The following is a 25,903-nucleotide window of genomic DNA, read 5'->3' on the forward strand; positions in this document are numbered from 1 at the left end:
CATCGTTGCAGTGCAGAGCATAGACGATGCCAGGCATTTCTTCATCATATCTATAGGTACTGTGGAGAAATATTAGGGTTTTTTTTTTTTTACTTCCAAGAACACACTGTTGGAATTGATCTAGGGTTTAAGAAAAAGATTAAACGCTTCGGGAAGCGGCGGAATTTTAAAAAAGTTTCTTTTCAAGTAAAAACAGTTTTTACTAACCTAGACAAAGAGCAAGCACATGTAAATAAAAACTATTATGAGCATAGAAGTTTACTAACCTTTCTTGAAGCTTGAACTTTGAGAAGCTTTTAGAAAGTTGCAACGCTCGTCTCCCTCGCAGCACGTCTCTCTTCCTTTCCTCGGCACCTCGAGCAACCACGAAAGTTTCTATCACTAAATCACTCGAAATAAAAGGAATTAGTGAGTGGGCACTTTTAAACACGACGACTCGAGAACAAGTCTCAGAGTCGAAGAGCTAAAACCACTAGGTCAAATGAGGACCTAGGTGCCAAAACAAAAACCGAAAATAACTAGAGGGAGAGAGAGAGGATCGGCCACAAGGTCTAGAGAGAGAAGCTATCAATCTCTAACTTATGTGGGATGACTAGAATGAGAGGAATGAGGCCTCTATTTATAGGGGAGGCATGAGCAAATCTTATTTCCTCTTTTCTACCCATGTTGGACGTTCATGACATGCCATGCAAGTCCTTGGATTTGTTTCCTCATTTGTTCTGTCTTAGTTGGCCGAAAATGCACTTTCCTTCTAAAGGAAATTTGTTTCCTCTTTTTCTTTTGGCAAGTATCTTCATACATCAATGCACAAAATAAACTCTCTTTTCCACTATGGCATGAACGAAATTCAGCCTTATTTTCCTTGGGTTGGACGAAATTTGAGCTTCTAGAAGGAGCTTCTAGATGTTTCTTCAATTGTTCATGACAACATAAGAAAATCCCATTAAGAATTTTCAAGTAAAATTCTATGAAACGAAATTAATCCTCAAGGCCTAATTACACTAATATGGCTGAGTAATATTTATTTCATTTGTCATCATATGACAATGTCAAAAATAATTTATTGACATTCATTTCGTCCTATGTCCAAAAGGACTAAAATACCCTTTTGACAATTTTCGTAAAACTTGTCTCGTTTTTGTTTTGACTTAGCTTCTAGTTTAACTATTCCTACTCGATGTGATTCGTGACAGTGACCTCATGGATCCAAATGAACAAAGCTTGAGCTAAACACTTGGACTCAAAAGTTCACAAACCTTTTCCAAGTTTAGCTTAATGCCAACTGACTCCACTAAAGAGTTGACACTGAAAATCTCTCGGTTCAAATGAATTTATTTTCTACTCAAGAATTCAACCAAATTATGATGAGCTGATCCACTGAATATTATCTATGTTTACCCTTCATGAATGTCATCAGCTAGTCGGGATTTACTAAATTACCATTTTACCCTTCTAGCTGTTATTTCCTCAACTCCTTTGTCGCTTGTGAATAAGTTAGAAACAATGTATTGACGAGGAGCTAACAAGTCACATTGTTTCATCCAAAAGAGTCAGGACTCAATTTGGACACTGGCCAGTTCATTTATTCACACTCCAAGGAACAAAGCATGAGGTGACATACATTGCATTTCAGCAATCTTGTACATGAATTCCATATCTATGAGAACTTCACAAAGTTACTCATGACAGACTCACAACTTAGTACTTCACCAATAGGCCTTGTTCGGAATCACATAGTGAGTCCGAACTTTGACTTTCTCAAATGAGAATACTAAGGTGTGAAATGGCATGTCTCATTTCAGGATTAAGGTAAGCATGATGCAATTCATACATAGTGACTTCGAGACATAAGAGGTTAAATGGTTTGTTCTTATATTGTCTCTAGAAGTGCACTGGTCAATTCAGTACCTTCGGAAGATACCTAGAAGAACTATAGAGTCTCCAACTCTCAATGCCTCATAACCAGACATCATAGATTCTTCTAACAATCATACTGAGGTCAATATTCCTTTGACCCTTAGATTGCGAATATATCGTTTTAAGCAAACTACGAAGAGTTTGTTCATGCAAATCTACATTTGTCTCTTCGTAAGTTGTTAAGTTTGTTTATGGACTAAAAGACTAAGGTTTTATCATAAAGCTTCAAACAAAGAAAGAATGAATGAACGTTTCAACTTTATTAATGAATAGATAGGCAATTACAAGCAAGAGTCTTCATGAGACTTTATTACATCAAATGTACAAAATAAAGACTACAACTCTTCTTGTGGGCACCATTGACAACACACACAATTAGAGAAAAACCATCATTGTTACTTGATTCATATGATTAAGTGAAAAATGTTTATAATAAAATGCCCATGCTGGTGAACAATTCTGTGATGTTTTCATAGCACATTATCAATATGCTTATCACTCTCTGTATCTTACCGAACCAAAGAAATTGTAGACGAACTTGGCTTCTAATGAACTAATTAAATTTAAATTTAAATTTAGTCTCATCACAGTTCATTTCATTTGAATAAAGTGTATCTGAAAATTGATTCCGTGGAATTTTCGATTAGGCGGAAAAGTGAATGAAGTTCCAGTTATACGGATCTACGGTTCCACTGTGGCTGGTCCGAAGTTCAATTATTTATGAATTGTCGAGCAAAAAAAATAATAATAATTGATGAATTGAAGTTCATTTGATTTTTTTTCATATTTTTCCATCTCATTTTTAGTCGTCGTTGAACTTCTCAGCTTTGGTGTATGGTATGTAGCATCCTACAGATTTCAGTGTCCATTGTGTTACAAGAGTTTGGTTGTTGTTCTCTTTTGGGTTAATTTAAGGCTGATTATTGACTTTATTTTTTGGGGTATAGGTTTTACCGTATTTGTGCGTGCCATGTGCTGATCTACCTATTCAATCTCAATACAAAGATATAGGTTCGGTGGAATACGTTTGGATTAGTGATATATATATATATATATATATATATATATATATATATATATATATTTAAAACTTTTTTCTAAATATATGTTTTTTCCCTGTGATTGCCAACTATTTTGATGAATATTAACTCAATTTCTCAAGTAGTATTTTATTTCATACTGCTTTGTTTCTCAGGCGATGCATACACACACAAGATATCTCTAGCTGTAGAGAAAGCCTTACAGGTAATGCTAAAGGCTATCAATTTGTGTTCTCTGCTAGAGACTTGTATCTTTCTATCGATTTCTCACACGTGTTGTACTGGGTGTTTGTATACTATGTTCAATACATTCCATCATAAAAGTAAAGCCTCATCAAAGCGGCAGTATCTTCATCGTTGCATCCTTGTCCGGGGAAAAAATTTTTACGGTTATCATTCGTCAGAGGAACTATTTGTGCAGATATATCTGTATCCTTTTTTTTTGTTGTTATTTTTTCTTGCCCATGGCAATGGTTTAGTGGCAAGGAAATGGAACTAATGTGGTTTCAATTAGGAAATAGGTTTTCTGGTCCATTTTTTAAGATATCAAGTTAGTTTAAAATATTTTAGTTGCAAGTCAACTTGATTAATAATCATGTCAGCTTAATCTTATCTCATGTCACTTCATCAATTAAAATAAGAAGAGACACCTAATAGAATACCAACAGCCAGCCTCTACAACTTTTGCTATGGTGTGGACTATAAATTAGTGTACCTTAATCTGAGTACTTCATATATGTCACCTAAAATACTATATTTTCTTTTGCTCTCTCGGCTCTCTACGTGATGGCTTCAAGGTTAGTTTACATGGTGTTAGAAAAGTATCCCTTTTTCTCCAGATTTTTTTTTACATTCTATTCAATCTTCTTTGTGATTGTACGTGTGTCAACAGTTCTGAGATTACCTCAAACAAATATAAGTTGATACCTGAAATACAAAAAGATGAACTGGGCTGGACATCGAAAGTCGTTATTGCTTAAAAGACAACACCCCGTTCTTCAACTCGAAGCCCTGTCAAATACCAATCGTTGATCTTAGTAGACTCGGAGGTTTTTCATCTTTCTTAAGAAATGTTATCAACGAATATTCTCTGCTATATTTACCTTTGTTGTTGATTTTGTCACAGGGAAACAAAATACGGGCAGTGATGTTTGATTCAGCGATTACAGCTTTCCAAAACAAACTCCAACCGACTAAAACATATCTCATCTCAAATGCATCTGTTAAGGAAGCAAAGGCAGAGTACAAATAGCGCCATGACGAACTGTAATGGACTCTAAATTCGCGAACAACGATTCAAGAAGTAGAAGAAAACCATGCAACCTTATTGGAATCGACTTACAGCTTCACGCCTTTCTCAGATCTTCAACTTCATATGGACAAAATGTCACACATTAGTAATACATGCTTACAACATGTGGTTCTTTTCTTGTTCACTTTCTAAAATCTGTGTCACTACAACATAATTGACAAAATACATGTGCAGATATCCTCGCTGCTGCTATAGACATACGTCCAAAGAGGAAAATCCAGACGAGATCCTCTACTGCAAGCTTAAACTTGATAAATGAGTTAAAATATATTTATTTTCATTAAATAAAACTTTAGTATGATTCTTAATTATAGAGGTATTAAAGGGGGTCTGTTTTAAAAAAATTCATCTTGGTTCACCATTTGTAGTCGATTCAACAAATCCAAGCCACAAAATAGAGCATCTATTCGATTCCTCTAACTAAGTCAGCACCTGTTATTATTCTGTGACAATATCAATAAATTAACAAGATAGGAAAGGCATTTTTCATATTCAATTCTGCACGTAAAATCTGCTATCTATTTAATAGCATATATTATTTTATATATCAACTTTTTTTTCATAAAAAGTTTCTTAATATTATTCCTTATTTTATGCCTGGTATTGATTCATACTCCAGAATATTTGTTTCTATTTACAATGATGACATGACTCTTTTGCTATTTCATTACCGAAGGTTTCAAACCATGACGTTAACGATGTGGGATTCTTCCACTACAAATGAATGCGAAACACTCTCAAACATTATTCATAGAAGGCCAATTATTGCTGCCATTCAATTACAAGTTGTTTCTCACAATGGTTAGTTCACCAACAATAACATCCTTATTTGTATGTATCTAAAATAGAAATGCGAAATTTACAATGTTTATATGTGTTTTTTTATTTTATTTTCAGGAGCTGTTAGTGTTCAGACGAAACCTACGACATGCTTCGTCATTGAACCTGAATTCGACACCGCAAAGCAACTTCGCGGATGGTCTAATTTCTTACACAACACACATGCCAAAAATTTTAAATCTATTTTTTCTTTAAGTTCATGTTCTGTTTATTATTTTTATCTCATCTCTTCCCATTGACTTTTAACAGGATCATCGACAACTCTAAAAAAATTGCTGATCTGATCGACGACAAAAGCTATGAAGCTTTATCCATTCCACTTCGTCCTCCTCCTGGTGATCAAATTATTCCAATCAGCCATGTGCATGATATGGCTCTGATGGTATGAATGCTTAGACATGTTTGTCATATCTTTTTTTATTTACATTTACATATATTAGACATGTTTCCCTTTATCTACAGAGATCGGCATTTTGGGTGAAGGGCAAGTTGAAAGTCACAGACTTTAAACAACCATTTTGGTACGTTTCTTGCGGAAGATGTCACAGAGCAACTGGATCAGTTTTACAAACCGTGTTCGAATGTCTTTTCTGTGATACTCCACAAGCAAGAGCTATTCCCTGGTTCGACCAACTAACTTTCGTATTTCCTGTATACAAATAACGAACACTTCTTGACTCTCTACGGTAGTAAACAAATAACAAATTATTCTACCATGTTCTAGGCCTAGAATTGAAGTGGATATAGAAGACTCAACAGGGCTCATATCAGCTACTCTCTTTGGAAAAACTGCTGAAAACATATTCTCATGTCTAGCAACGGACATCGTTGATGCAACATCGATGGTAAGTTACAAAGTTGATCAAACTTCATATTCTTTTACTACAGCTTTACGACTTATTCATGTTCGTATTTCGTAATTAGGCTCCTAATCAAGCGCCTCCACAGTCCTTTTTTGAGCTGTCACACAAGAACAACTTCCTTGTGTTATCAAAGCTCCAAAAAATGATATGCCTACTGCCATGAGAACAAAGTTCACGGTTGTTTTTGCTGCTGAAGAAACTAAAGACATTGGACATGACACTCTACCCAATATCTCAACATATGTTGCACTCATCGAACATGAGTCTGAAAAGCAAGATGACCCAGTCATTATTCCAACTCAGACAAAAGACATAGAATCGAATGAACTTTCGGTTCAAAAATCCGTTGAGAAATATAAACTCATATCTACACCATCCCAACCCGAGGCACAACAAAGTGACGGTCACTCCTCTAAGGTCAGCGCTTCTAACCGTGAAGATCTCAACACCAAGCTCAAGAAGAAGCCAAAAATCGAAAAAAAAAAACAAAACAAAACAAAACAAAACAAACTAAAGTGTTACTTTTGTTGAAATCAAACTATGGTTTTTGATGACTTGCCCTTGAATCACTCTTTGCGATTGTAGCTATATTATGTGGGCTGTTTTTGAAGTTTTTTTTATTGGATATTGTATTATCTGAATGTTTCTCTTATCAATCTAAATTTTCCAGCCATGTCAAAATCAACTGTTGCATGTATTTTGAACAACATTTTCAACTTCAAAATGACAAGTATATATTTATCTTATGATTCCAGGTATTTAAAGTCTCATTTACTTTATTGTTTCTCACTTATATATAAGTACAATTTTGTTCAATTAACTGGTAAATGCATACTTTTACCAAAATTTTCATCAACGATTTGAATTTCTTCGAACTTGCTTGTTTTCGTTTTACGATCATTCGCGCGTAGCGCGTACCCATTACTAGTTTTAATAAGAAACAATGTTGCTTACAGCGCTATCAACGTAGTGTTGACGTGAGTGATGTACTAAAATATATATGGACCCCACGAAACACATAACTAAAATATAAAGGTGACACATCATCGTTGATAACGCTGTTGCGTTTATGAAAATCAATTATCTTCGAAACTAATCACACAATTTATATCCTCAAATTGGTAACACACGTAAACACAAATGTCGAGAAACTAGACAAGTAAATCAAAATTAGGCCATTAATAGTACATATGACATTTCAAATCTCAATCATATTTATATTTAGTTATTGAGAAACACCTCGTTTCATCTCCCTCAAACCCCATATCAACTAAAACTATATATATTTAAAAAAAAAAAAAAAAAAAACATCGGGACTTTATTCAACGCGGCAAAGCCGAAATACAAAAATAATAGAGTTCAGAAAGCCAAAACGAAAACATAAACTCGGATGCAACAATTACAAACTAAAACTTGATATATTTAAGAAAGGATCGATTAAGTATTTAGCCAACTTAAACGTTTGTTTTTGCACAATAGCCAACGTTTCGTAAATCTTAGATAAATAGCTACTGTATTTTATTTACGCTTATTTATTACAAGCGTATATTTATAAAAATACCCTTAAATACCCAAAAAAAAATTGAACTTATTTATGAGTATTTTTGTAAAAATACACTTGTAAATAAAATGCAGTGGTTATTTACCTAAAATTTACGAAACGCTTGCTATTTTGCTAATTTTTTGTTTAAGAAAGGGGTCGTTGAAATTACGAGTACACAACAAAATTGTATCCGAGCAAATCTCAATAGTCTCTGCCATAATTACCACCACTAACACTGGTACGAGGAGCACGTTGCGTGGCATAACTCACCCGCACAGTTCGCCCTTGCAATTCCTGAGAGAGTTGTCAGGCGTAAAAGGCCGAAATTGTAATATGTCCGGTTCTATATTACCTCACAAGATAAAACAATTACAAATACACTCTTTTAGCTTCGAATTCGTACCTTTCCATCCATGGCAGACATTGCGGAGCTAGCAGATTCCTCGTCCGTGTAGTTGATGAAACCGAAGCCCCTCGACCTCCCGGTATCTTTGTCAACTATCCCCCTAGTTGAATATTTGATACATTATGTGACGTGGGATTAAAGCAAGAAAAGAAAAATATCAATGGAGTAATTCAAATTTGAGAGCAGCAATGGGGAATTATTTTATTGAAAACTGTAAATTTTACCCCAAAATATTCTCAATTTTATATTTTTAGCCTAAAATTATGATTTTTTTTTTTTACTCAGCCAGACTGCAATTCCTAGCACCACTAATGGTTGTAGAATTAACTTTCTATGTTATGATGAAACCGGAGTCAGAACAGTTTTACAGAATCCATAGGCCATATCAGAACCCCAACACACAAGAAAATTCAATAAATTACAGCCACGCTAAAAAGATCAGATTTGATTCAGAAACCCCACACACTAAAAAGATTAAACTCAAAATTATAGCGACCTTAAACGTAAATTATGGCAGTGTATAATATAATATAACACATATTTTTTAGTCGCGGGTCTTAAGTGTCACCTAAATGCTAGCTCATAGGTGAAGGATTTCCAATCACTTACAAAAAGCACATTTGCCTCGATATCAAACCAATGTCGGAAGTTCTAATACATCTAAAAGATGGACTGAGTCCATATAGAGACGATCTTAAAAAAAAAACTCACATTCAACCACTTCGCCGAAGCCGGAAAATGCGTCTTTAAGGGAATTATCGTCGGCAGTGACGGAGCCAGGTGGGGGCCAGGGTGGGCCAATCCCCCCCTCAATTTTTGAAAATTATTTTTTTAATCCCAAATTTTTATACTTTTTTTATAATTTTACCCCTAAATTTTACTAATAATTATGTTTTTGACCCAAATTTGTAAGTTTTTTTTCAATAATGCCCCTCCTAAAAAATATTTCTCAAATTTGCCCCCCTTGATTGAAATCCTGGCTCCGTCACTGATCGTCGGTTCCAAATGAGAGGCCTTAAGAATCCACCGGTAACACTATTAATGAGTAAATATAACAAAAAAAGTGTTTTCCGTATCGACTTTTGTTTATGATAAATACCTCCAACAAAAATCTTGTTTGAGGACATGGTGCGAATAGAATTGAGCATCGACGTCATCGGTGTCTGAACACTCCGAGGAGAAACGCTCTGTCTCAAGGCTCCGCCGAGTTTACTACAAAATGACATCTTTGTGCTAGGTTATGGATAATCTGAAAGTCTTCAGATAAAAATGAAAAACAAAAAACACATTACGTTCCACCACTTCGAAGTCAATAAGAGTACAAAATTCTTTGAATATTATTAGCAATTTAATTTAATTTTTTTCCCTTCTTGCAAAGTGATATACAAATACACACAAAGCGTTTCTCGATTCACATTTTAAGTTTACAAATCATAAAATTATAAATACAGAATAGAAGTTGTCTACTAATTAAATTGCTAAAGAACTGGAAATTGTACAAAAAAAAACACGGTTTTATAGAAATGAAATCCCAACGGAGTATTTCCAAACTGTTTCGCGGTGCCAAAAACTGAGTATAATAGAAGAACACTGGTCATTTTAGAATATAAAGTAAAATAACGATATTAAACACCAAAGTATAAAAACATGGGATCCTCAATCGAAAAAAACATAGCATCACTGTTTAACTTGAGAAACTAAGACTAGGGTTTCGAATTTGGAGAAAGAAGAAGACTAGGGTTTATGTGTTTATCGAAAATATCTTGGGGGTTTGAGCGAGTCTGCAAGAAAAATAAAACGGTTATGACATGAATGCAAGTGTTTTTTTTTATTATTATTATTATTAAAATGGTATATATACTATATAATCCGATAAGGAAACAAAAATCTTAAATTACCAAAAATATCATTCTCATGAAAACATATAATGTGTGTTACTCCCAAAATTCGCACTAGGTATCTAGCTATGCCTAAGGTACCCAATTAAATCTGAAGTACAGAGCTACTAGTACCGAAAACATTATGAATTCAGCAATAAACCCGAGTCAAATAGACCCGAGAAACATATAAAATAAGGAGCCACCCGTTTTAAGGTAAGAACGAACCCAATCGAACAAAACTTCGAAGAAAAGAGAAGTTGATAGGTTAAAGATTAGTCAAACTAAGAAAACAGGTGATCACATCATAGTTCAAATAATAACTGTCCGAGAACACGTGCTCAGCGGTTACCTCAATAAAAATAACTAATGAACGGTTATGCGAAATAACCACCCACTCGCATGAAATAATGAGAAGTTACAAAGTAACTACCACATCATGGGTCTGATCACCCCATGATCTCCGTATTCACAAGAACACACTAGAAGTCTCAGCTATCACGAAGCACCCTCAATTTATTTTCTCTTTTATATTAGATTTGTCTATATTTATAGACAATCCTACATGGAAATTTTTATGTGCTCGGCACCTTGTAGCTCGGTGCCTAATGCTCTTCGCAGGACAATTGTTGTAACATTTTTGCATGTCAACAATGTGTATCATACAAACACAATTACAAGAGATTGTTTAGTTACAAGTTTCTCTTTTCTTTTCATGTAACACAAATTTCCTAAAAAAAAAAAACTTGTACATTCACCGATTGCACTTTACATTTTTAGGGGCTTTTGTTCTCGGGGTCTATCCGCATGAGATCCACTGTTGTATAAAACAAATCATTATTAAAACCTAAAGATTAAAAATAAAATCACACGGATCAAAGAACCAACGTGTTATGTCGTCATTTTTCTTGCTAAAAAATGACTCCTACTAAAAAACGACATCAAAAACTCAAAACGTGGAAAAAAAAATGCCCGAACTCAAAATCCCCGTGCCACGCTCACCCGTGCCAGACCCTCTCGCGCCAAGTCCTCGTGAAGCACGCTTGCTCGAGGCCTCGCGCCCAACAGTTGGGTGGGAAGGCTTCATTTGCATACCTTGTGATTAGGCGGGCAAGCCCCCCTCAAACGCCTGACGCCCAAGCGAGAAAGTTCCCTCGTGCCCAACGTCCGAGCGGGAAGGTCTCCTCGTGCCTATTGTACAGGCAAGCCTGCCTCCTCGCCCTTGAGCATATCTCTTCGCCCAAGGCATCTCCAGACTCACTTTAATCCCTCCAAAACTCTATAAATATTGAATGGGTTCTCTCTATATATAGCCATATGAAAACTCACGTTTTGCCATATAGACAATATTCGGTAAATTTTAAATAAATACCCACGAGATTTTACTAATAATGCAAAAAATACATTAATAGTTGTAAATAGTTGTTAATAATTGTAAATAACCATCGAACTCCAAGGGCATAAATGAAATGCTAAAAACGTCCAAACAATGCTGCATCACTGTAATGACTATTTACTTAAAATTACAAAAAGTTGGCTATTTGGCGATTCTCCAAATTTCGGTGGCTTAGTTACTCAATTAATTAATTGATATCAAATAACTCATCCACCTAAGAGGAAAGTTAAGTCATTCTTCACAAGGCAAATGAGTGTTGCTGCAGATGTGGCAAAGTCTGACTCGAGGCTTGCCCGGCAATGGAAACAGCGTTGCAGAGCCTGTGGCTACAATGTTGGCCAAGTTTAGAAATTGCATACGAGTCATTATAGAGGGTAATAACATGAGCATTATGGATAGTTTGAGATGTGCAAAGGAGTGTCCATCTTGGCCTCTGTTACCCTTGTTAAGAGTCCATTTTAGCTGCTTTTGATAATCGGATGACTTCAGTGGCGGTCTCATCGGTGTCGCTTTTAGTCGCTTCATTTTTGTATGTGAAACTGAAAATCACTCGCCAACATAAAAAAAATAAAAATAAAAATAAACTTTTATGCTATTTTAAATTTTAAATTATATTAGCCCCCACCCACAGCCTTGATCCAAATGATTTACTGAGCTGGTTTGGGTAAAAATGATTTACTCGTAGAGACGAAATTTCAAACCATGACTGCTCCATTTAGTCGGAGGTCCCCACTTAATTGCGCATTAAAAATTGAACGCCGTGTTTTGGAATTTGATGCACAAAATTAATTACTCATCATCTCAAGTCTCAACTGAAAAAAACTACGATGACCAACCTCAATTTCCATGACGTCATCCGATCAAAATTACTACAAAACAACGAAAAAAAAAAAAGAAAAGAAAAGGAACTAGACTTAAAAACAGGGTGGTTTGACTTTTACTATTTCACTCGGCTGTGCAGGAGATGAATATCTCCAAAATAGAAACTCACGGCACATGTCAGAGCAACAAGCAAACTAGCGGATTACACATGAAAAATGGAGCTAAAAGCTTTGAACTTTTTCTTCTTAAAATAAAAAAATAAAACGTCTAATTAAGCAAATGAATTCCAAGCTGGGCTTAGAAATCATCGCCGCCGCGGCCACCGCCTCCATAACCACCACCGCCGCCTCCGTAACCACCACCACCGCCACCGTAACCACCACCACCGCCTCCGTATCCGCCGCTACGAGGAACACGCTCGGTAGCATAGCTCACTCGGACCATTCGTCCGTGCAAATCCTGAGATTTAGAGTACCAGAATTTCATCAATATTTCAGGAATGCAATTATTTGGGAAAATAACTACAATCCCGTTATACCTTTCCATCCATGGCTGACATTGCAGAGCCAGCAGCTTCCTCGTCAGTATAGCTCACGAAACCGAAACCCCTGGACCTCCCAGTCTCTCTGTCAACTATGACCCTAGCTGAAAATCAGAAACACATTATTGTAAAAATAGTTTGAAGCAAAGAAACCAGAGCCAGAAGGAGCGTAAGTCTTTTTTATTAACCCCTCTTTAAAACAATGAAACCAGATCCAAAAGGAAAGGAGCATAACAATTTAAAAATGAACACCATTTACATCATCCAAATATTAAACCACATGCGTATCAACGGATAATTTTACAAACAGATCCAGAAGCTTAATACCCATTTCCTAATGAAATGTGCAACACTTAATAGCGAAGAAATAGCACATGAGCATCATTTTGAAAACGAACACCTTTTACATCATCCACTATTAATCGCTCCGAGCATATAACAGATCAGTTTAGACTATCATGAACAGAACCGCAAACCTAATACCATTTGCTAATCAACCTGAGAAAAAGTACCCACCATCACATACAACTGATCACATGTCTCCACAAAACTACTGCAGTAAATAGGCAAAAAAATGTTCATACTAAATTCATTACAAATATGTACGAAATCTTAAAAAAACAAATATGTTAACTCACATTCAACCACTTCACCAAAGCCGGAGAAAGCGTCTTTAAGAGAATTGTCATCAGTGTCAAACGAGAGACCTACACATCCAAAGTTCAAAGTTAGTATATATTGAATTAAGATCAGTGAAGACATTGATTTGGGATAGTCTTTCTTTAATACCTCCAATGAAAAGCTTCGAAGATGACATGGAGCGAATCGAATTGAGCATAGATGTCATGGGTGATTGCACACTCCGAGAAAGGCTCTGTTTCAAGGCTCCACCAAGTTTACTGCAGAACGCCATCTTTGTGGTGGATTACCTTTAAAAATCTACAATAAAAAATAATCAGTAAAATTAGATTCTACAAGAACAAGATAACTCAAATAATACAGAGTACTAAACGGCAACTAAATGAATTCTGTTAAATCAAATAAGTTTTCTTCTCTACCAAAATCTCAAACATCCTCTGTTTCTTATTTTTACTTCACTCTATTACGGACTTGAAACGATAATATATCTCCTACCTAAATCACTCAGAATATAGTATCCACTGAAATATAACCTTAAACCACTCAGACAAAACCTAAAACCAAGTTTTCACAAATTCTAAAACCAAAATCATTTCTAGGTCTTCCAAGTAAATAACAAACAAAGAAAATAGAACGAAACCCGTTTTTTCCACAGAATTTCATTTTCAAAAAATAAAAATAAATTAAAAAAAACTACAAAATCGCATGTCTATATCCATTTCTTCCAAGCTAAATCCGTAACATGATCAATCGTATACGAGGACAAAAAAAACCTCTAATTCAAAATAAAAATTGAAAAATGATTACGAACGCCGAAATGAAAGCATGAGATCGTTAATCAGAAAACATAACCAACTACGTATGTGTAACTTGAGAAGCTAAAACTAGGATCTTGAGCTAGGGAAAAACAAAAACTAGGGTTTCATAAGGGGTTTACCTGAAGAACGCAGAGAGAAGAGAGAGAAATGGTTGGAAATGAAGAGAAAGATTTAGGGTTTATGTATTTATAGTGGTATAGTCGTGGCAGTATCGAAAATATCTAGGGTCGAGAGTGTTCTTCCACGGAGAGGTCTATTGTACAAGCGTGTGATCTCTCACGTGTTTGGCCTTTAATTTTTTTTTTTTCAAGCCAATATTTGGAGTGTGATTGTCTGCTTGGAAACGAACTCGCTACTTTGTTTGTAGATTATTTAACTCTCATGCTCATCTAAAACATATATTTACAAAAAAAAAAGTTAATGACAACAAGTACCTAAAATTTTATGTTTGATACACTTAACTACTCATTCTTTTTTTCAGCAGGTAAAATATCCAATGTTAATTTTTAATTCCACCATTACTACTTGATTCAAATCAACGGCTCATATTTAACAGTTATTTTTATTTTATTTTTTTTCTGATACATAAATAGATAAAATAAAAAATAGAAAATGACTTTCTCTCTTGGCCAAACTCTGACCATGCTCCATGGCCATAACCCTTGGCCATAATCACTTCGCCGTCGTGACAACTCTTCACTGCAATCATAGATACTCTCTCTCTCTCTCTCTCTCTCTCTCTCTCTCTCTCTCTCTATGTTTATCAGCTTCTCCGGCGCTCTCTGCCTCGTCGGTCCGCCGTTGAGCCTTCGCCGCACCTCCGGAGTCCTGGCCAAAGCTGCACTTCACGGCCACCCTCGTCCTGTTGTGGATATCTGAGAGCAAAATTATCAGCCCCGACCGAGATTCGACACTAGAGATTCGTTGATTGTCTGTTCCGTGACTCGACTGTTTGGGTTCCGTCCTCTGAAAACCGCCACCAACTGTCCCAGCTCGACTGTTACGCTGACCCTTCCTCGCGATTTTTTGGTGTTGACAATAGAAGTGAATTTCTCAGGGGTTCTAATTCGGTTTTGATATTTGATATGCTTTTTTATTTTTGATTTCTTATATAGTCTGGAGTTTGTTTGTGTTTTAGTATATACGTGTGTTTGGGTATATGTGTGCGCGCACGTTTATGTGTTGTATTTTTTTCATTTTAAAATGTATTTTTTATTATTTAATTTATTCAATATTTTTTTTAAATCAGATAATCACAAGATTGCGACACGTGGATTTTTGTTAAACATAACGGTCAAAATAGTAACGGTGCAACAAAAAACTAACATTAGGTATTTTATCCGCCGAAAAAAAAAGAATGAGTAGTTAATTGTATCAAATATAAAACTTTGGGTATTTTTGTCGCCATTAACTCTTAAAAAATATAAATTTCAAGGTGTGCATGTGATAATATAGTAAATCTTGTTTCTTTTGTGCAAAATTGAAAATATTCTAAAATTATGCGCAATTTTCATCGTATTATTTTAAAAACTAATACAAATCTCATCTCACTCCTTGAAAAAAAAAAAAAAAAAAAACCAACAACAACAACAACACTACACGAAGTATCATTTGTGTATTGAGGTGTCATCATGATTTTTTTTTTAATTATTTTATGGATAACTTTGTAAAAAAAAAAAAAAAAAAATTGAGGATATGTAACCTTTATAGCACCCAATTTGACATATTATTATAAACATATATTGAAATTTCCATTACAAAAGCATAGCATTAAGATAAAGCTACATTTATCAAACAAGGATCAGGTCGAACCGAGGTTAGGCTTAGGGCATAAGCTCTCGGGGGTGTTCATACGATAGACTCTATACACCATGAGGTAGTCATAGACTTATATATATTATATATATATATATATATATATATATATATATATCATAGTATTAGGCTCTTTGAATTACTAATTAACAACTAATCGGACTTAAATATTTATGATTGGGAGTTCAAAATAGGATCATTGCATAATGTGATTAACGTATATGAGATACAATTCTCCTAAAAGATATTCAATCTTTGCCTATCTAATAGTTGATAACATAATCGATATACTGCACGCAGTTTTGTAATATGATGCTGAAAGAATGTTTTGTTGGGGAATCTATTTTATCAGGGCTTATACATGACCGGAAGAGTATGACGGAAAAATACACTCATATCTTCATTGAGAAACCTTAGGAATTGTGAACACAACCTCCTCACCAAGGCACGTCAAACCTTAGGTTTGCTCAAAATAAAATACAGTGTCCAACTAATAGACATGAGTGACCATCAACTGCGATAACACTTTGATTGGTGCAGCAAGAAAATCCGCACTGCAACTTTATGCTCCTACAATAGCCGGCTCTTAAATGTCAATGAGACAAAAAAAAAATCCATATTCCACATACACATGATCAGATGAGCACCGTAAAACACAAATAAGTGAAGTTGATAACATCATGCTTTGTTTTTAATTATACAAGTAGGCAGGGACGAAGCCAGGATTTTCATTTAGCGGGGGCTAATTTGTAAAAAAAAATTCAGGGGGGGCTAATTTGTAAATTTATGGGTAAAAAATTGTAAAAAAAAATGAAAAGTGGGTAAAAAATGCAAAAAAAAAAAAATTTGAGAGGGGGCTAAAACCCCTCCCCCCCCCCCCCCCCCCCCCCCCCCCTCAATTAGAGCTGGCTTCGTGCCTGCAAGTAGGTATATCGAAAAAATAGAAAAATTCAACTACACATTTATTCAAATTAGAATTAAAAATGCACATGACCAAAGGTCGTAGTAGTAATTGTTTATAGTAGCCGTTTTTTGTATTTTATCACAAGAATTGCGTGCTTAAAGTTTTTCCTACGAAAATAGCATTTTTAAGTTGTAGATAGTCATTTTTCTTGATGTTTATATTTTTTAAATTTGTTTTACTATTTTGAGCTCTATTTAATTTTAGTTACGATAAACAATTTCATTTATAAGAAAAATAATTGTTTACGATTTGATAAAACTCAACGTTTTAAAAGATTTAATTAGACGTTATTTTGAAAAATGCTATACCCTAGAAGCGCTATTTTCGTAATTGTATACTTATCATCGATACAAAATATTGAACAATTACAATTATTGCGTAGATTATAAAAATAAAAAAGCCATCAATAATCCAAACTAAATATACCAAAATCCTCAATGAAATCTTTACCCAAAATCAATCAGAAAACTAAGAATACGAATTTCAACCAAAAATTTATTGTGAAACTTGAAGATAAAACCTAACGATTTAGTAAAGATGATTTAAGGCTCTCGTACCACATATTAATCCTCAATGAAATTAATAAAATACTCAATGAAATCTTCACCCAAAATTAATCAGAAAACTAGAGTACGGAGTACGAATTTCAACCAAAATTTTTATTGTGAAACTTGAAGATAAAACCTAATTATTTAATAAAGATGATTTAAGGTTCTCGTACCACATATTAGATTGAATAAAAGATCAAAATATCAAGAGAAGATGACATATATATATATATATATATATATAGTAGGGGTAGAGTTCGACCCTTTATAATAAAACAACATTGGCCCGTTAAACCCGATAATAAGAAGAAGCCCATTCTACAAAGCGACACATAATTTTTGTCGTTTGTTATTCATTGACGCAAAGATTTATAGAAATATTTGGGACTGGCCCAAATCCTCTTATGAACTCGGAGTACCTTCCTGAAGTATCACAAAAAGTCGAAGTCGGCGCATGAGACGCGATCTCGCCTTGAAACCCGGAGAGTTGACGACTTCTATTGAGCCAATTCAAATAAAGAAGAGACGTGGCAGAAAGAGAGGCAATGAAGGACGAAGTCTCCAGCACGTATCTCCAGAGATAGTGCATCTTGTCGTATTATAATTTCTCTCTATTCTGAGAATATTTGTACGTTCTTTTTCCCTATTATCGCTCATATATTTTTTTTTCTCTTTCTCCCAATTGTATTTATGAGTTTGTCAGTTGTATTCATATTGATTGAGCTTGACCCGTGTAGTTGAGATCGGATATATTATTATTTAATTTTTGCATATATTATTACAAGCTAGCAGCATTCATTTCTATACGACGTCCTTTTAAGATCCACATGAAATAAATAAACATAATCAAACACTTTTTAACCCTTTTATTTTCTTCGTGATTGTAAGGCTCGGAAACGACATCAACATGTACTGCGAATTTAAGTAATGATGCGTTTATACATTTGATTTTTCAGAATGTCGTGTTTGTACCTTCAGTTTTATAAAAATGAAGAAATTATACCATTGCCTCAACTATTTAATATTTTAAAGAAAGATTAAAAGGAAAAATTTAAAAGAAAAACGAAAATCTCTCTCTCTCTCTCTCTCTCTCTGCCTCTGCCGAGGCCTCAAAGACCGCCACTTATAAAATCTGCCACATTTCCTTCTTCACTCAGCCATGAGAGGTTTCGTATGTGGAGGAGCTTTTCATATTTGAGAAGCATGGCCAAAAGGTTTTGAAGCGGGAACGTCTACGTTGTTGGGTGTTCTCTCGGACATGGACTCGGTCGCGTAAAAAGTCTACACCACGGACACTCACATATTCGCGGGGTCAATAGACCTCTTTGTTGATCGCATTACAAGATACCTATCACATTACAAAAATTATAGATTAAACCTAGGTTCATCGCATCAAGCGTGAGCGGCAGGGGCGACCCATGTGTAACCCTCAATGGGCAAAGCGTCCAAATTTTTGGGCTATTTTTTTCAGCTTAAATTATTTGTTGGCCCCCTCTTCTAAACTCTGGGTCCGCCACTGGACTGAGCGGATGCATATTGACTAATGATACCATGTCTTCCTCAACCGCATCTCCCTAAATCGAATGTGTTCTCTTATATAGGATTTAAAATGACTACTTTTTTATGTTGTATACTAGGGACTATAATTGTTTTATACTTTTGACCAAAATATGTCAAAGTATAGTTTTGGACACTTCTAGTAGTAAATCTAATGTGCAATATCAATTTTACCCTTAAATTTATTTTTTTTCTTTTTTTTTCTTTTTTCCCTCAATTTTTTTCTTTTTTCTTTTTTCTTTTCTCTCTTTGTTCTCTTTCCCTCTCTTCTCTCGTCTTCGATCCCACCTCCCTCAGCCTCCTCTTTTTTTTCCATTTAAATTTTTTTCTCTTTAAGATGTTTCATATGAGAATGATTTTTTTATACTTGAATTGAATGAATTTTTTTTCCAGCTCGTATTATCAATCGTATGTCTACAATTTTATGTTATTGTAGACATGTATTATAAATTTCAAAAATTTGTAGACATATAAGATTAAAATATTACCGAGTTTTAAAAAAAATTCTAGACGATTATGTCTACAGTTTCGATAATTATAGACATGTATATCTATAATTTCTGTAACGATATTCATATTAGGAATTTGTAGATATATATGGCTATAATTTTCGCAATTATAAACGTAGGTGTCTACAATTATCGACATTGTAGTTGTACATGTCTACAATTATCGAAATTACAGACAAAAAACCATAACAAGAGCAGGATAGTAATGCTTCATGCCGTACGAAATTCCAAGATGAACCAAATCAGGGTATTAGTCTTCGAGAAAATCAAGCTCAATAAAGTTGATTTCAAATTACTCAATAAGAGGTAACATAACCAGCAATATCGCAAACAAGGAACAAAAACTTGAAAGTAATAATAAGCATTCTATGCAAAACACAAAAGCTATTAAGAAAGCCAAGCAATACAATGCCAAGCAAGCCAACTTCGACAATTTATTAGTCGTCAACAACTCAGCTGCAAGGATAAATCAAATGATAAATACTCCAGCATAGCATTTTCTCCTCCACTAAATGCAAGCAAATACGAAATGGATATAATGCAAATGCATATTACAATTATCGTTCTTGCCCCTTCACTTTCTCATATTACAAATAAACTTACCTAACTGATGTATATTATACTTTTAAGCAAGCAACCCCAAACCATCCTTACTTTGTTGTTCTTCAAACTTAGATATTCATAGCCATAATATACATGTCTACATTGCCTTAAAGCCTAGTGCTCAGACTTGTAAATGCAAATAGACCATCAAAGTTATCCATTTTTTGCTATCTATGGTCATATTGAACTCGTCAATTGCCTTTCACTGAACATTAAAAAATCATCAACATGGCTAAAACGAACAACTAATCTCACCAATGCTCTTGTTCCCCAAATTTTTTTTTGGCATCACAACAAGCCAATTCGGCACAGAGAAGGCAACATCACCGACCTACAAAACTAGAAACAATTTTCCTAAAATCAAAATCATAAATTTTATAAAGAAAATGACAAAAAAGAGTAAAAACTACCTCAAGATCTTCGCTCGCTGCAACACAGAGAATCAATCGTTGATTCTCGTCGTACGAAGGGCTTTCCATGAGCATGACCTTACACGGAGGCAATGTATGCAAGTCCTCGAACTCGTCGTCGCTCTTCTTTTCGGCGATGCCATTGGACTTCACGACCAAGGTCTCCGAGCTTGATGCGGCGCAGATGTGCGTCCGACGAAGCGGCATCGGACGATTCGTGGCGGCGAGGCTGTGAGTCCTCTGGTAGAAAGACAGAGCGCTAGGACAAGGCGAGAGAGATCGAATCGGCAACCAAACTCAAACGGTCGTGAAGATGACCGACGACTTCCATGGATGGAGTGACAATGGTTGAGGAATAAGAGGCGTTGAGCGACAACAGAGGAAATGGAGCCAAATGAGGAGGTCATTGTTGTCAATGGTGCCCACAAGAAGAGTTGTAGTCTTTATTTTGTACATTTGATATAATAAAATCTCATGAAGACTCTTGCTTGTAATTGCTTATTCATTAATAAAAGTTGAAACGTTCATTCATTCTTCCTTGTCTGTTTGAAGCTTTATGATAAAACATTAGTCTTTAGTCCATAAACAAACTTAACAACTTACGAAGAGACAAATGTAGATTTGCATGAACAAACTCTTCGTAGTTTGCTTAAAACGATATATTCGCAATCTAAAGGTCAAAGGACTATTGACCTCAGTACGATTGTTAGGAGAATGTCTGGTTATGGGGCATTGAGAGTTGGTGACTCTATAGTTCTTCTAGGTATCTTCCGAAGGTACTGAATTGACCAGTGCACTTCTAGAGACAAAATAAGAACAAACCATTTAACCTCTTATGTCTCGAAGTCATTACGTATGAATTGCATCGTGCTTACCTTAATCCTAAAATGAGACATGCCATTTCACAGCTTCTGTATTCTCATTTGAGAAAGTCAGAGTTCGGACTCACTATGTGATTCCGAACAGGACCTATTAGTGAAGTACTAAGTTATGAAGATGTCATGAGTAACTTTGTGAAGTTCTCATAGATATGGAATTCATGTACAAGATTGCTGAAATGCAATGTATATCACCTCATGCTTTGTTCCTTGGAGTGTGAATAAATGAACTGGCCAGTGTCCAAATTGAGTCTCGACTCTTTTGGATGAAACAATGTGACTTGTTAGCTCCTCGTCAATACATTGTTTTTAACTTATTCACAAGCGACAAAGGAGTTGAGGAAATAACAGCTAGAAGGGTAAAATGGTAATTTTGTAAATCCTGACTAGCTGATGATATTCATGAAGGGTAGACATAGATAATATTCAGTGGATCAGCTCATCATAATTTGGTTGAATTCTTGAGTAGAAAATAAATTCATTTGAACCGAGAGATTTTCAGTGTCAACTCTTTAGTGGAGTCAGTTGACATTAAGCTAAACTTGGAAAAAGGTTTGTGAACTTTTGAGTCCAAGTGTTTAGCTCAAGCTTTGTTCATTTGGATCCATGAGGTCACTGTCACAAATCACATCGAGTAGGAATAGTTAAACTAGAAGCTAAGTCAAAACAAGAACGAGACGATTTTTATGTAAATTGTCAAAAGGGTAATTTTGTCTTTTTGGACATAGGATGAAATGAATGTCAATAAATTTTTTGACAATGTCATTTGATGACTCAATATCACTCGGCCAAGTTGGTTTAATTGGGCCTTGTGGATTAATTTCATTTCATACGAATTTTATTGAAAATTCTTAATGGGCCTTTTTCATGTTGTCATGAACATATGAAGAAGCTTCTTTTTCATGTTGTCATGAACATATGAAGAAGCTTCTTGAAGCTCCTTCTAGAGATACCTTGGGCGCCCAACCCTAAGCAAGAAAGAGAGAATATTTTGTGCATAAATGTATCAAGATACTTTCCAAAAGAAAAAGAGGAAACAAATTTCCTATGCATGCCATAAGGAAATTCGGCCAAGGCATAAGAGAAGCAAAAAAGGAAACAAATCCAAGGCTTCTAGAAGCCTTGTTGGCCGCCCAAATGAAAGAAGAAATAAGGCAATATTTGCTCATGAATATGTGATATTCTGTAGAAGAGGAAACTACCTTATTGAAGGTAAAGTCTCTCCTATAAATAGGAGCCCCATTCTTCACTTTTGATTCATCCCAAGTTTTAGAGATTTGAGAGCTTCTCTCTCTAGCTTGGCCGACTCCCCTTTCTCTATCTCTCTAGTCAATTTCGTTTTTTTTGTTTTGGCACCTAGGTCCACATTTGACCTGGTGTTTTAGCTCTTCGACTCTAAGACTTGTTCTTGAGTCGTCGTGTTTAAAAGTGCCCACATACTAATTCCTTTTTCTCTCGAGTGATTTAGTGATAGAAACTTTCGTGGTTGCTCGAGTTGCCGAGGAAGGAAGAGAGACGTGCTGCGAGGGGAGACGAACGTTGAAACCTTTTTCCAAAAGCTTCTCAACGTTCAAGCTTCTAAAAAGGTTAGTAATCTTTAATGCTCATATGAGTTTTTATTTACATGTGCTTGCTCTTTGTCTAGGTTAGTAAAAACGTTTTACTTATCAAAAGAAAATTTTTAAAATTCCGCCTCTTACCGAAGCGTTAAACTTTTTCTTAAACCCTAGATCAATTCCAACAGTCATGGCGGTCCGGCGGGAAATCTCGCGGCGACACCCATTTTGGCTGTGGTCAAGGTGGTTCTGAGAGAGAGAGAGAGAGAGAGAGAGAGAGAGAGAGAGAGAGAGAGAGAGAGAGAGAATTTATGAGCAGATTAAAGTAATGAGGAAAGGAGAAAAAAAACACAAGGGTAAGAAAGACAATTTATGTTGGTTGTGCTACTAAAAATGTCCAAAATTATACTTTGATTTATTTTGGTCAAAAGTACCGAACTTACTACTACTTAAGGCCATTTTCCTTGCTCCAAATCGGGTGCCCATATAATTCTAAAAGGCCCGATAAGAAAGGTTTATACATATTTGACTCATATTCCATTTAGTAGTCTATATGATTTAGAATGACTAGTTTTAAGATTGTATACTAGAGACTATAACTGTTTTATACATTGATCCAAATCGGGTGCCCATATAATTCTAAAAGTCCCATTAAGAAAGGTTTCTACATATTTGACTAATCTTCCATTCAATAGTCAATTTGTGCTATAAAATAAGATCACCTAATTTGACCCATTAATTATAAACTAATATAATTAGAATTAAGAATATTAAATCCATAATTAATTATTAAAATTTTGCATATTTAATTCCAACATCGAGGCTCTCAAAATCCGCTCTTACAGATTTTTAAAAAATCGACAATTAGTGGTGGACAATTTTATACCTTGTTTGAAGATGTTAATTCCCTAAGTTTGTTGAATTTTCAAATATTTAATAGGGTAAATGGTGACAAAATACTCAATGTTTAAACAAAACACTTATTTATATACTCATTCTTTTTTTTCTTGGGCAAAAATACTCAAAGTTTAAAATTTAGTTACATGTAAATACTTTGCCGTTAAAATTTCTGTTTGAACTTAAGAGTCCGAGTAGTAACGGACCCAGTATAACGTAACATATGATATTTTTGCCAAAGAAAAAAACTTTGAGTATATAATTAGTATTTTGACCAAACATTGAGTATTATTGCCACTATTTCTCCTATTTAATAAATACCTCAATTTTTTTTTTTATAATTTTAAGAAGATTTCGCCATCATTCTAAATGAAATTGTAAAATCAAAGAAAAAGTTAATTATTTTTCTTCGTAAACAGTAAAAAAAAAATTCAAATAAATCTTAAACAACAATGAAAAAAATATAAAAAAAAGTATTCTCAAAATAAAAAATGAAGTAACGTCTTTTTTATTAATAAAAAAATTACGTAGCTCGGATAATTTATAGGGTCGGTTAGGTATCTAGCCCAAATTAGTCACCTCTTTTAAAATTCTAGCCAAACTATTACTTAAATTAGGTAACTAGCCCAATCCACTACCAAACAATATTATATTCCTATCTTACCCCTCATCAAATACACACCAAAATTTTCGCATTCGACTCCAAATCCTTCAATCTTCCGATATTGCCTCCGAACTCTCCGTCGATTTTGAATCCTTCAATCCTTTGATATTGTGTCCGACCTTATTTTCCGTCACCAATTTTCTGATTTCGCTACTTCCGAAGCCGACGAAGTGTCTCCGTTTTCAAACTTGGAAAAAATGGTAAGTAAATATGATTTCCAATTCGATTAACCCATAGAACACCATAATCGAAACCCTACCCCGCATCTCCGATCAATTATGTGTTAGATTAACTATAAAATATGGTTAATAATATTTCCAATTCGATTAACCCATAGAACACCATAACCGAAACTCTAGAACTTTAATGGTAAATAATATTTACAGTCGGGTCATTCGATAGTAAATATTATTTACCATTCGAAAAAGCAAAATATTTGTTTCCGATTTGGCGAACGATTCCATGATTCAAATCTGATGATGAATAACTGGAAAATTTTTTGGAATTGACAAACAAATAAGAACGAAGTTTTAGGAAACCAAAGAACCTAAACACCTACACTAGACAAACATAAACTAAGAATGATTAAATGACTAACCTAGACGAACATATAATATAAGAACTATAGAAGAACATCTACGAAATCGACGATCCTAAGCATCTATTCCAAATGTGTCGTCGAATATCCTGGTTGCAAATCTAGGATAATTTTAATGGTAAATAATATTTACTGTCGGACCATTCGATAGTAAATATTATTTACCATTCGAAAAAACAAAATACATGTCTCCGATTTGACAAACGATTCCATGATTCAAATTCGATGATGAATAATTGAAAAAAATCTGGAATTAACAAACACATAAGAACGAAATTTTATGAAACCAAGGGCAATTTTAGAAGTATGAGAAATATAAGTTATTTCCTTAAATAAATAGATAGTTAAGCTATAATTTATAAGTCCCCTCTATAAGTAGGCTAGTTGTTTATAAATATCTAATTTATACTCTAAAATTCTTTTGATTTAAGAAAAAAAACTCTAAATTAAGATATCCCCCAAAATGCTTCTTGAAATTCCCTTTCTTTCACTTTTGCACTTTACCATACACTTTAATGTAGAGGCTCGGGTGATTGCAGCTCCTCAAATAATATCGGGCATATAATAACATCTATTTATTCTTCCCATATCAATAGATTCTTTAACGTAGATACTTCCTCATAGCGCATAGTTACTTGATGGGGAATTAAAAAAGAAAAGAAAAATCTAACTTAATCAATTCCCATAAATTTTGGTGACACACAAACAATATATCCATTAATAATAACGATCATTTACTTGACGTAGAAAGATCAATCAAATTTAACCAAAAATAGAACACGATGCAGAAAGAAAGAAAAAAAGAAAAGAAAAAAAAGAAAGAGAATTTCACTACAAAACCATGTGGTCGAGAGAGTATTTGTAACAAGACGGCTATCAAGTGCGTGGCA

General features: G+C 34.6%; 3 protein-coding genes across 3 annotated transcripts; 1 reads left to right on the forward strand and 2 right to left on the reverse strand.

Annotated features, from left to right (window-relative positions):
- The first annotated feature begins 4,967 nt into the window (after window positions 1–4,967).
- On the forward strand, window positions 4,968–6,135 carry LOC149394026 (replication protein A 70 kDa DNA-binding subunit B-like). The gene is made up of 6 exons (XM_089618241.1): window positions 4,968–5,070; window positions 5,167–5,248; window positions 5,359–5,491; window positions 5,572–5,732; window positions 5,834–5,954; window positions 6,034–6,135. The coding sequence occupies exons 1-6, from the start codon at window positions 4,968–4,970 to the stop codon at window positions 6,133–6,135; spliced, it is 702 nt and encodes a 233-aa protein (XP_089474367.1).
- A 1,581-nt stretch (window positions 6,136–7,716) lies between these two features.
- Window positions 7,717–9,147, reverse strand: LOC149394027 (glycine-rich RNA-binding protein 2, mitochondrial-like). The gene is made up of 5 exons (XM_089618242.1): window positions 9,021–9,147; window positions 8,910–8,935; window positions 8,629–8,675; window positions 7,919–8,021; window positions 7,717–7,809 (listed from the first exon to the last, which is right to left on the reverse strand). Exons 1-5 carry the CDS (start codon window positions 9,145–9,147, stop codon window positions 7,717–7,719), a joined length of 396 nt encoding a protein of 131 aa, XP_089474368.1.
- A 2,956-nt stretch (window positions 9,148–12,103) lies between these two features.
- Window positions 12,104–14,217, reverse strand: LOC149394028 (glycine-rich RNA-binding protein 4, mitochondrial-like). Its single transcript, XM_089617718.1, has 5 exons — window positions 14,134–14,217; window positions 13,347–13,496; window positions 13,196–13,264; window positions 12,555–12,661; window positions 12,104–12,475 (listed from the first exon to the last, which is right to left on the reverse strand). Exons 2-5 carry the CDS (start codon window positions 13,468–13,470, stop codon window positions 12,314–12,316), a joined length of 462 nt encoding a protein of 153 aa, XP_089473844.1. The 5' UTR covers window positions 13,471–13,496; window positions 14,134–14,217; the 3' UTR covers window positions 12,104–12,313.
- Between the last annotated feature and the right edge of the window lie 11,686 nt (window positions 14,218–25,903).

The sequence above is a fragment of the Urtica dioica genome, chromosome 6 (genome assembly GCF_054948205.1).
Source record: "Urtica dioica subsp. dioica isolate 48M chromosome 6, U.dioica_male_clone48M_v1_H2, whole genome shotgun sequence".
In the NCBI taxonomy this organism is placed as follows: Eukaryota; Viridiplantae; Streptophyta; class Magnoliopsida; order Rosales; family Urticaceae; genus Urtica; species Urtica dioica.